General features: G+C 30.6%; 1 protein-coding gene across 1 annotated transcript; it reads left to right on the top strand.

The window, feature by feature from the left end:
• Positions 1-676: 676 nt before the first annotated feature.
• On the top strand, positions 677-1,167 carry LOC128194040 (uncharacterized). The gene is made up of 2 exons (XM_052868618.1): positions 677-865; positions 952-1,167. Exons 1-2 carry the CDS (start codon positions 677-679, stop codon positions 1,165-1,167), a joined length of 405 nt encoding a protein of 134 aa, XP_052724578.1.
• Positions 1,168-11,400: the final 10,233 nt, after the last annotated feature.

Genomic DNA, 11,400 nt, shown 5'->3' with positions numbered 1-11,400 from the left:
TCTCATTTTTATAAAGAAATTTTAGTTAAACATTAATATATATATATATATATATATATATATATATATATAATTAACATTAGTTGTCATAATAAGAAAAGAAAAAATGGTTTAACTAAGAATGAGTTAATACTAATAAGGTTCAAGGTTTAATTTTATGTTTTATCAACCACACTCAAATTTTTATTAAACTAAAATTATTTGTTATAATAAGAAAAGAAGAGATGATTAGTGTAAAATTGAATTTAATATAACAACACGTAAGTTTTAATCTTATGTCTTATTAATGACATCCAAATTTTGATAAAAACAAATCAAGGTAATAATCCACATAATATATAATATACTAGTAATAAATATAAGGCTTAATACCTCTTTTTGTCCCTCTTTAGAAGGGAATTGTTCAATGTCGTCCTACCTTTTTCAAAAAGTTCAATATGGTCCCACGTTGTGAAAAAAGTGTCCAATTTAATCCTTTTTGGTCACGGCGTTAAATATTTAACGATCCTGCTGACAGAGTGGACTGATGTGTGCAACGTGGCTTTTTACCTTGGTAACGTGGCAGTGACAGTGTTTGTCATTAACTGAGAACATGGCAGTGGGCAATGCAGTGATTAAAATTGTGAGCGTTAGGGTTTGGTTTGGGTAATTCCAAATCGCGATTTGAGGATTGAGAATGGGTTCCCAAGGGTGTTCTTCGTTTTCGAAAAGCTGGGCCAAAGGATCTTCTGGTTCGTCCCATGGTGGTGCTTGTAGGGGAGGTGGGTTAATCCCTACTTGTTACTGTGGTGATATTGCAGTAATGAAAGTGGCCAAAACTACGAAGAATGCTGGGAGAAATTTTTGGGGTTGTCCTCATTACAAGGTTTGAAGTATACCCTTCTCAGTTAATGTTTTGTTTAGTTGATTTGATGGATTTGTTCATACATTCCCTAACATGGTGAATAACAGGGTGGATCTTCAATTGGGAACTGCTGTAACTTTTTCAAGTGGTGTTGTGAAGACAACGTGGATGAAAAAGATTGCACAATTCTGAAGAGAATAAGTGAGCTGGAAAATGTAGTGAAGGATTTGCAGAAAATCCAGAAAATGATGAAGTTGTTAGTTGTAGCTTTGTGTGTGTGTATTGTGGTTGACCTTGTAATTTTGAAGTTGTGGTTAGGTTGATTTAGTTAGATCGTGAATTTGGGTATTTGTTATAAGTTGGCTTAATACCTGTTATGTATTTGGATGCTTGAAAAAAGTACGTTGACAATGCGAAGGTGTTTTGGTTGGTGTAACATCAGTTATGCAATGCAATGTAGAAAATGTTCGAATCAGTCCCCCATTTGGTTTAAAAATGTTGGAACAGGTCAACCTAATAATGCATATGACTGAGGACTAATGGCACATATTACAAATCTAAATACAAGCTTTGACCAAAACATGATGAAAGCACTTTGATTCATTAAATAAAGGCAGTACAAGTTTGTCACCAAAGTACATGATATTGAATACATATAACCTCCAATTCATCTAAAAAGACAATACATGCCTGTTACCAAAATAAAGACAGTACAGTACATAATAAACCAATTCATCTATCTATCTATCTTTTCTTCTGACTCTGAATTTTGGTGGACGGGATGATTGGGAGGTTGGAGGTGGCTGGGTTGGTTGTGTTGTTTCTGGTGACTGGGTTGTTTGTGTTGGCTGGGTTGGTTGTGTTGTTTCTGGTGACTGGGTTGTTTGTGTTGGCTGGGTTGATTGTGTTGTCGCCGTGACCAAAAAGGATTAAATTGGACATTTTTTTCACAACGTGGGACCATATTGAACTTTTTGAAAAAGGTAGGACGACATTGAACAATTTCCTTCTAAAGAGGGACAAAAAGAGGTATTAAGCCTAAATATAACTAGAAGTTAATAAAACCGTTAAATAATGCTAAAAGGCGTTATACAATTCTAAAAGCGCTAAATGATATGGACATGTTAGGCGACAAGCAAACTCTAAACGCAAATAATGTACAATAGTTGAAGTTTACAAGTTTGTAGCACAATACACATGTAACATGAAACATTGCTTATATCTACGAGTTGAAAAAAGAAAAGCTTTTCAACACACTTTGACACATGTACCACTAATAATATGAGAATACTAAACAAAATTATTAGAAAAAATATAGAACTACAATAACTATAAAGGAGAACGAACAATAACCAACGTATAAACAAAAATTTCAAGAATTAAAGATACTAAAACAAGTCAATTTGAATTATTTAAGTTTGGTTTCATGTTAGTCCATAAAAAATGGATTAGGTCGGATTAACCTACCAATTCAAAATAGATTGAACTTTCCAACTCAGTCCTCTAAGCTTTCAGATTGACCTGCTTGTTTTTTTTATTATCGAAAATCTAATATCACAAGAATGATTAATATTTTTTTTACATGAAAGCAAGTTAAAGCTGGATTGAAAAGGACTTAAAAAGTCTATTATTTAGGTTATTTTAGATTTTGACTAAACTGTATTAAACCTTGTCTAGACCGACATATTGTGTTAATGAAGTTGAGTTATGTTAATATGAATTACGACATGAGTTTTATTTTATTTTCTTAATAAAACTAACTAGACTTGACTTGACTTGCAGGTTGGCCTGTGGAACTTGGCAGACTAAATTAATTTGAACTCTCAGTTTAAAAACGTTGTCTTAACCCTGGACTTGTCCCTTTTTGTCATCTATAAAGAACACAACCTACAACTATTGTTTTATCCACATCTACAAAAGGAATATTTATTGTGTAGAAAAGGCTAGGATAAAAGTACAAGTTTTTGGCTTTTTGTGTGCATTGTAAGATGGCTTTTAAATTCTTAGGATATAGATAATCTACTAGACAACTTAAAAGATATCTTTATTATTATATTGATTTCATTGTATTTAATCTAAGGGTAAAATGAATTCAATATTTATATTTAATCCAAAATAATTTTAGTTAGATTGAAAAAAAAAATCTAAATATAATAGATCTAGTTAAAATAGATTTGAATTATAAATCCAATCTATTTTATTTGTTCTAGATTAAATTTAAATTGGATTTTGAAAAATTCAACCTATGTATGTATACCCTTACATTACTAAAATGAATCCTAAAAATTTCCAAAAAAACAAAGAACTTCAAAATTCCTAAGAAACAAATGATCTAAGTTATTATTCTAATTTATTGTAAACAACCCTTCAATATAAAAAGGACGAGTCACAGAAAAAGGAACTTAAATCAACGCAGGATATCTAGGATTCCTCTAATGACATTTTTAAAGGAAAAGAAAACAGAAAAGTGTAACTTGTCTAACTAACAACAATTATATTTATGATTCGAACAAACAAGTACTTGTAAGTCCTAGTGCTGAGTTTAACAAAAGTCTAAGTCATTTTTCTACCAACTATTACAATTTGTTATTTATACGATATTTCTCTCTCATTATTTTATATTAATTATATGTGATAATATCAGGAATACTGATTTGTATTTATTTATCCTCAATTTCATTATACAATTCAGTTGCATCATGATCTCTTTCTGTGATTTCATGCCCTTCTGGTTTACTACAGCTCTTTGAACCTTTTGTACTTGATTTTGGTCTGTTTTCGCGCTTTGGAACCAAAATGCAAACTCAGACGGGTTGAATAAATACTATATCCTGCATCGTTCACACTCACTTATTAGTCAAATTGCAAATGTTGAAAAAAGCATAAGAAATTAAATTTCCCCATTTGAATATAAATGTGAAATGCTATGGACATCACACTCACCCTTGGAAGAATTGTTCCTAAGAAATGATATTTGCTTTCGGTTGCAGATAAGATTATAGTCTCTGAAGGGAGTTCAACTTTTGCACACTGCATCAAGATGTTTAGTTAAAATGGTTCTTATATGCTAAACACACATGAAAATGATTTTCTTATGTAAAATTTAACATTAGAATCGATTCCTATATGACTCACCAATTTCTTTTTGCTCAGATGCTCGTACACGTCAAGGTTGTTGAATTCAGTTATGTGAAAGAACACATAATCAATTGCTCCGCCACAAATCCTAAGTTTAAACGTTATTAAAATATGCATAAGATTCCCTTAATAGAAAATGAAATGTAAATTAGAAATACGGTAATAACTTCATGTCATAAAATTACTTCAGTGTATAGTTCACAGTCTTTGTGGGTAAGAAGGAGACGATCCTCAGGGTACTCCTCCAATCAGCAGCAAGCCTGCAATTACAAAAAAAAAAAAATAATAGGACTCACAAGGGCTAAAATCAACTTTTGTTTTTATGTTTTGTTTGAGATGATTCATTTTCTTTACATGATCCGTAATGTATATATTAAATGTTCATGACTCTGTATGCGATTGAGACTTAGTGAACATTAATGGTGCAGTCTTTACACCCATTTTCTTAATATGGTATTTGAGTTCTTCTACAATGAAGATACATTTTACAATTTATTAATGCATCTGACTTGAAGTCTTCTTTCAATAAATTGAGTTTAAACATCTTTTTTCCTTAAAATTTCACTAGTGATTATTTTCGCAAGTGAAAACAAGGAGAATTGTAAATCCACTTACGTGACAGGTGATGTTGGTTTCCTCACTGCCTGTTGCACACGGAAAAAACAGGAGAAAACTCAGCTACGTTGTACTGTTTTTTTCATAACTGTTACAGTAAAACAGGAACAGAAGCTTCTTCTGATAAATCTTGAAAATCTGACATGCGTAGAAAAATGAAGTATATCGTACCTTTGCCACATTAAGGGATTCACGATTCGAGTAGATTTTTCCAATCAAACATCCCTGGATGCACAAAAAATTTATTCATTGTAAAAACATCTCTATAAAGTATAACCAAGATTACCAAATTTAATATTAAAATGTTTTTATCACTATTTACACTGTCTTTTACTTCCTCAGATATTTAATGGCCATAAATTGTGCACATACTATATATTAGACCAACTCAACAAAATCCAAAATTAATTTATCTGTGTAGTGAAGGACATCACAAACATGTTTCTTCAATGCTAAACTATAAATAATCATTTAACGTATGAAATTTACTGAACAACTGCTGATAGTATAGCAGCTATGTTCAATCAAATATTCACAGACACACAACATTTTGAAGATACACATGCTGCATATACTTTACATAGGATAAATTCTTCAAAGGTTAATGAACTATAAGAGAAAATAATATAAAATTAAGATTAAAGTGACATGTGTATGCCTAGTCTATACAAAGAACAAGCATATATATATATATATATATATATATATATATATATATATAGCATTGAAGCAAGGTTTTTGAAATGATGATAGTGTTAGTTTACCTGCCATGCACACACGAAGCTATGAAAATCGGTGAGAGATGGTGGAGGAGGGGAAACAAGTCCCTGATTAAATCGATGCTTCATTGCAGGCGTACCTCGTATAGTGATTCCAATCGCTTGGAACTGAAGGGGCTTTGGAAATGGTTGGTGAATGCTGCTGCTACTACTACCACAAGTAAGCATTGGGAAGCTTGGTGATTGAAATTGATTCAGTGAGTTTCCTGCTGTATCAGGGAACATCATATTACCAAATCCAACTGTGGTGTTATTCATTCCACTTGGCTGATTCCATGCATTTGGGTTGCTTTGAGGAAATGAAAAACTGGAATTTGAACAGTTTTCTGATGCAAATGGCACAGTTGGAGTTGCGTCTTTTGTGACACTATGTGATGGAGTATCTGCCACCATTTCTCTCAATTCTCCTTCTTCCATCTCTTTAAGAACTCCTAGTAAAACATCATCTAGAGGATTTGACTCATTATTTGGTTGTAAAAGACCATCGAAAACATCCTCTCCCAGTGGGAAAATATCATCCTCATTGCATAGCTGTTGAAGAAAATCATCAAACATCTCATCTGTTGTTGCTTGTGGTGGAACTACAGGGGATTCATTGTTTGCATTCTCCTGAACGCATCAAGTGCGTGAAAAATACATAAATAATCAACTCATAACAGAAGAACCTTTTTGTAACTGAAAGGTGAATAACGGCTCCAATTAAATTATTCTACCAAATAAACCTTTTTGAACAAGTAACACTTACGTGTCCAGCATTTTGAACACCCTCCCTGGTGTTTTCTCCGATGGTCATGCTAGCCTTGCAGAGAATAGGTCTTCTAAAATCATTAAAACCAGAGAGAAAAGATGAACAACAGAGAAATTTCATAGGCTATAACATCCATAATCTTTAAACATGAAATCAGCATTTATTATTTCTCATTACCTCTTTCTTCTTATCAATCATAACACTTGAAAAACAATTTCCTTCTCTTTATATGTCAATTGGTATTTTTGATTTCTATATATCTTTTCCCATTTCGAAACAGGAGAAACAGAAATCTAAAACAAAATCCACAAGATTCAAAACTAATGAATCAAAATAGAAAAAAAAAAAGAAAAAAAAGATGCAACCAACTGTTTTCCCTGCACCAGTTTTAGCTATATTCATAAATAAACTATTCTCCACTAAAGGGCAACTAAGATGTCTCACCAGTGATCATAAGAAAATGATAAACACAAAGTTAAAGAGAAAGAGAACCTTGATGATTGTTAATGAAAATTATGGCAAATGTAGTTGTTGTATTGCACTACAATTCAGCTTCAGGGTGAATGAATATCCATGCTTCCCTTTTCTATACTAAAAGAATTGTGTGCTTCCCTTAACCTTTATACACATTACTCTTGCTTCGGAGGAAACTTGTGGGAAATATTTGTCACCATTTTCTTATTAATAATAACCTCATTAATACTCATTCCCGTAAATGACACGAAACTCAAACAAATTTAACAGATATTACATCTTTTATACTATATACATATAATATTTTAATAAAAATAATATTATTTTTATTTAAAAATACAGGATAATAAATTTATGACATTTTTTTATTTATACTTTTTCATTTTTATCCATGAGACCCAAGACACATGGCTTGAATATCTAGAAGGGTGCTTTTCCCTTTTCCTATTCTTCGAGATGTTTTTCGGAAGTGATTCCTTTTGAAAAGTTACTTACTTTACGGATTCGGATGCTTTTCAACCTCAACTTTGTTCAAATATATTTCATCTCGATTTTCTCTCTGCATTCTGGGTGAGTATTGCATAGATGAGAAACAGTTAGAAAACAAACACAGAGACCAGAAATTAAAAGGTGAGTATTAAGTACAGATGAAACATAATGCAGGTGTGGAGAGAGATTATATCTTTATATGTGACTGATATGAAGTAATAGTACTAATATACTACCTATGTTTATATAAGTTTTTATGTACAGTGTCTTTTTTTTTTATTATGAATCACAAAAATTAAAGATTAATGAATAATAAATCCTTAGCATTAGCATGGATCGTTTTTAATTTTTTTTAGAATAGAAAAATGGAAGTGTATAGAAAATATTAGATATTGAAATGATTAATAAAATAATCTAGATTGGTTTCGAAGAAAAAAGAAACAAAACTGTTGAACGTGTTCATAAATGATAATCATGAGTCTTTTATATAATTTTTATCAATTACTTTTTTTTTAAGTTTCAATATTTTAAGTTAGTCTCTAAACAAATTAAAATATTATTTATAATCTCTACACATAATCTTTTAATACATATATATCTTTAGTCACATTTACTTAATTAAATTACTTTATTATTAACTAATAAAATATAAAAATCCTATTTGTTATATATATATATATATATATAACCTAAATTACTAACATTTTTTTTATACAATTTTATTAAAATAGCTTATTCTTAGTAAATATATTATATTCTTTTCCATTAAGTATGAAATCATTATAAGATTTAATTTCAGTTAAGAGTTGAATTTATTAACGGGTAAAACTATATTAATTGCAAAACTTCGCAACAGAAAAAGGCATCAAAGTAGTGCCTTGAAAGAATTTATTTTAGATGATACTTTGAGAGAAAAATATTTGTAATAACCTGGTATTGTAATATTACTCAACATAAAGTTCACTAATTAACATCATTTTAAAAATATGTAAATTCATTAATATATATATATATAAAGATAATCTTATAAATGAATTTATATGCATATAATTTTATATAAACTCACAATCCACAACCTAAACCATTTTTTTAAAATTATAAAATCAGTTTATAGATCTAGCATCAAATAAATATATAATAAGAAATTAAAATGACACTTTTTTGGATGAGTCATATTAAATATATTTGTATAGAAACTAGATTTTAATACATTTTAAACACTTCATATACGTAATTCTCAACTCTATAAATTAAGAGAAGTTTAATACATTCAATAGTAAGACACATTTTAAGTCTCTTGTATGAGAGAATTAGCAAAAATCATAGTTTCTTCCTAAAATGTGTAGGAAGTCAACCAAGGTTTCAATCCAATAATATATTTAACTTAGTAGCTAATTTGTGTTATATTATCAACCTAAATAGTAAACAAACAGTGACGAACTAAAAAGAATATAAAACCTACTCTAAAAGCATGCAATGATGTCAAGAAAAGAGAACAAAATACTGAAATGCTCACATTACTATGTAAATGATGTGGAAATGTTGTAATATGATGAATGAACAGGTATAATGTTAAAGAAACAATAATAAAATGTTTTCTTGGTCATAATTTGTCCTAAATGTATGTCTAAATGCGAATTTGAAAAGTGTTTGATGAAATGACTCAATGAAATCCTAGTTTTCACTAAGTGTTTGACAAAATGTTTGAATGAACTAAACTATGGTTTGTGCAATGCAAATGGCTTAACCAAGTTTCTACATTTAAAAATATGTAAAATGAATGATTAAACCATACTAAAAACTTCAAAATCTCAAAATCACTTGCTGAACCAAATTACACAGCAAAAGAAAATTAGACCAGTTTTGCCAGCAGGATGGTCTAACTAGTTTTTTGCAGATCATGGGTCAGGATGAAATGTGATACATATGAATGGATGATTTTAACATTTGAACAAGTTTAATATGATGCTAAAGCAATCCTAAAACAGATAATTAAGCAAAATATGCAGAAAATAAGAAATGGCTAATTCTATCAAAGTTGACAAAACCTAAATTCTACACAAGGGTCAAAATCTGAAAAATGAATGAAAAGAGTTAATTCTTTATACCAACATATATATTCAAAACACTAAACAAACATATTGAGATGTTTAGGTCACTACTGGAATCATAGAAATACAAAATCAATGATAAAACTGAATCAAGACTAAAAGGCGAGAAAATTAACTATAATATAATACCTAATAACTTTCATGAAAAAGAGGAATTTGCTTTCAAAACCTAGAAGTAACGATTGGAACATGTTAAAGATCATGAAAACATATCAGATTGGTCCCTCAGTTCTTGCTTTAACTCACTCAAATCCATTTGTAGTGTGTGAATGTAAACAGATTGATCCATTATCCTTTTGCCCTTTAGTTCCATGTGAATGTTTAATTGATCTAAGTCATTTATGGCTTTGGGAGAAAAATCCTTAGATAGAAGGAGTTTTCCATTAGCTTGTTTGTTTGTTAAGAAGTGCCCTTTGTGTGGGCTTGAGTTCACTTTAAACATGTGCAAACTAGCGTCGGAACTTATGTTTTTGTCCTCATGTTGTTTCTTTTAATGTCAGATTTCTTCAATAGGGTGGACAATTCGTGAATCATGTTTTGGAAGTGCTCCAACTTAAAAAGTGGTTGCATAACTGTTGATAACTGTTATTTTTATGTCGATAACTGTTGATTTTATTATGAAAGATTTGTTTGTTGTTCACATTTGCATAATAGAGTAAGGCACAAAGTGTATATAGAAGAAATTGTTGAAATTAATCGTACTCTCATTCAAGGTTGTTAAACTCGAGAGTTTACGTAAACTCGTGAGAGTCCAGTAAACTCGACTCGTAAACTCGACTCGTAAACTCGTAAGAGTTTACTTTGTATGAAAAAAATATAAATAACATTCTAATTCAAATAAGATAACAAAATTATATAAATTGAAATACATAAGTTCATAGAAATATTGTTCATAACATAAAGATATAATGTAAAATATAAATTGAAATGTCAAAGTCTCTATGCCTAATCCTCTAATAATGGCATCATCATCTCCATCTCCATCTCCATCATCATCATCATCATCATCTAACTCTTCCTCTAATGAATGTTGTGCTTGTGCATCCTCATTGTTCTCAAATGTTATGTTATCAAGATCAAGAGCATCTAAAACAGGATCTGTTGTTGCTCCATCTAAGTGAACATTTTCACTATCATTTTCACCTTCAACTTGATCAATCTCAACAACATCATCTGTCTTTTCAGCTATCCATTCATCATCTGATTCTATGTCATCAAATGGAAGAGCTATAGTTTTTCGAATCTGTCTACTTTTCAGCTTGGAGTTATACATCACATAAACTAAATCATTCATCTTTTTTTGATGTAAACGATTCCTTCTCTTTGTATGAACCTAAAATGAAAGATAATATTTTTAGTGAAGATATAAACATAATAAAGGAATTTATAAATTAAAAATAATTTAAATTACCATTTCAAATGAACTCCAATTACGCTCACATCCAGAAGAACTACAAGTCAAGCTTAGAATTCGAATAGCAAATCTCTTCAACTCTGGAGTTCCATCACCAAACATGTCCCACCATTCCCCAGGATTTAACTCTTTCCTACACTCTTTTGCATCTTCCATTCCAAACAGGCCTCTAGCATTATGAAATTCAACAATTTGTAAATTAATTTTTCTTCTTTCTGCCATATTTGGTATCAGTCTTCTCATGCAAAAATACAATCCTTCTTTCACCTCTCCACCATCATCAGATCTAAAGTTAGGTTCATAGTGGAAATGAGGGTTTAGAAAATAGGCAGCTGCATGCAAAGGCCTATGAAGTTGATTATCCCATCAAGCATCAATTATTCTCCAAACCTCTTCATAACTACATCAATCATGCTATATCAGAAATAATCTAACACATAAGTAATTAAACATTGAATGAGTAAAAGTTTGAAAATTTACCTCTTTTTGATATTGTTAAAGTTAGACCTAATCTTCTCTTTTGCACAGTCCATCTCTTCATAAATGAAACCCATTGCAGGTTTTACATCTGAGTCCACTAATCTTAAGACAACCATGAGAGGGGCAACAACTTTCAAGCATATGGAGACATTCTTCCAAAATCGGCTATCTAATACTACATGTGCTACTTTTCTCCCCTCTTGTGAAGTTCCAAACTTGCTTGTCTTCCATTCCTCAGAGCTGAACATGGTCAACAACGATGCCTTCAATTCATGAAGACAAGCAAGAGTTAAATAAGCCGTGGCAAA

The sequence above is a fragment of the Vigna angularis genome, chromosome 1 (assembly GCF_016808095.1).
Source record: "Vigna angularis cultivar LongXiaoDou No.4 chromosome 1, ASM1680809v1, whole genome shotgun sequence".
NCBI classification, from domain to species: Eukaryota; Viridiplantae; Streptophyta; class Magnoliopsida; order Fabales; family Fabaceae; genus Vigna; species Vigna angularis.
The sequence above is the reverse complement of the archived record's forward strand: the minus strand, read 5'-3'. Positions and strand labels throughout refer to the sequence as shown.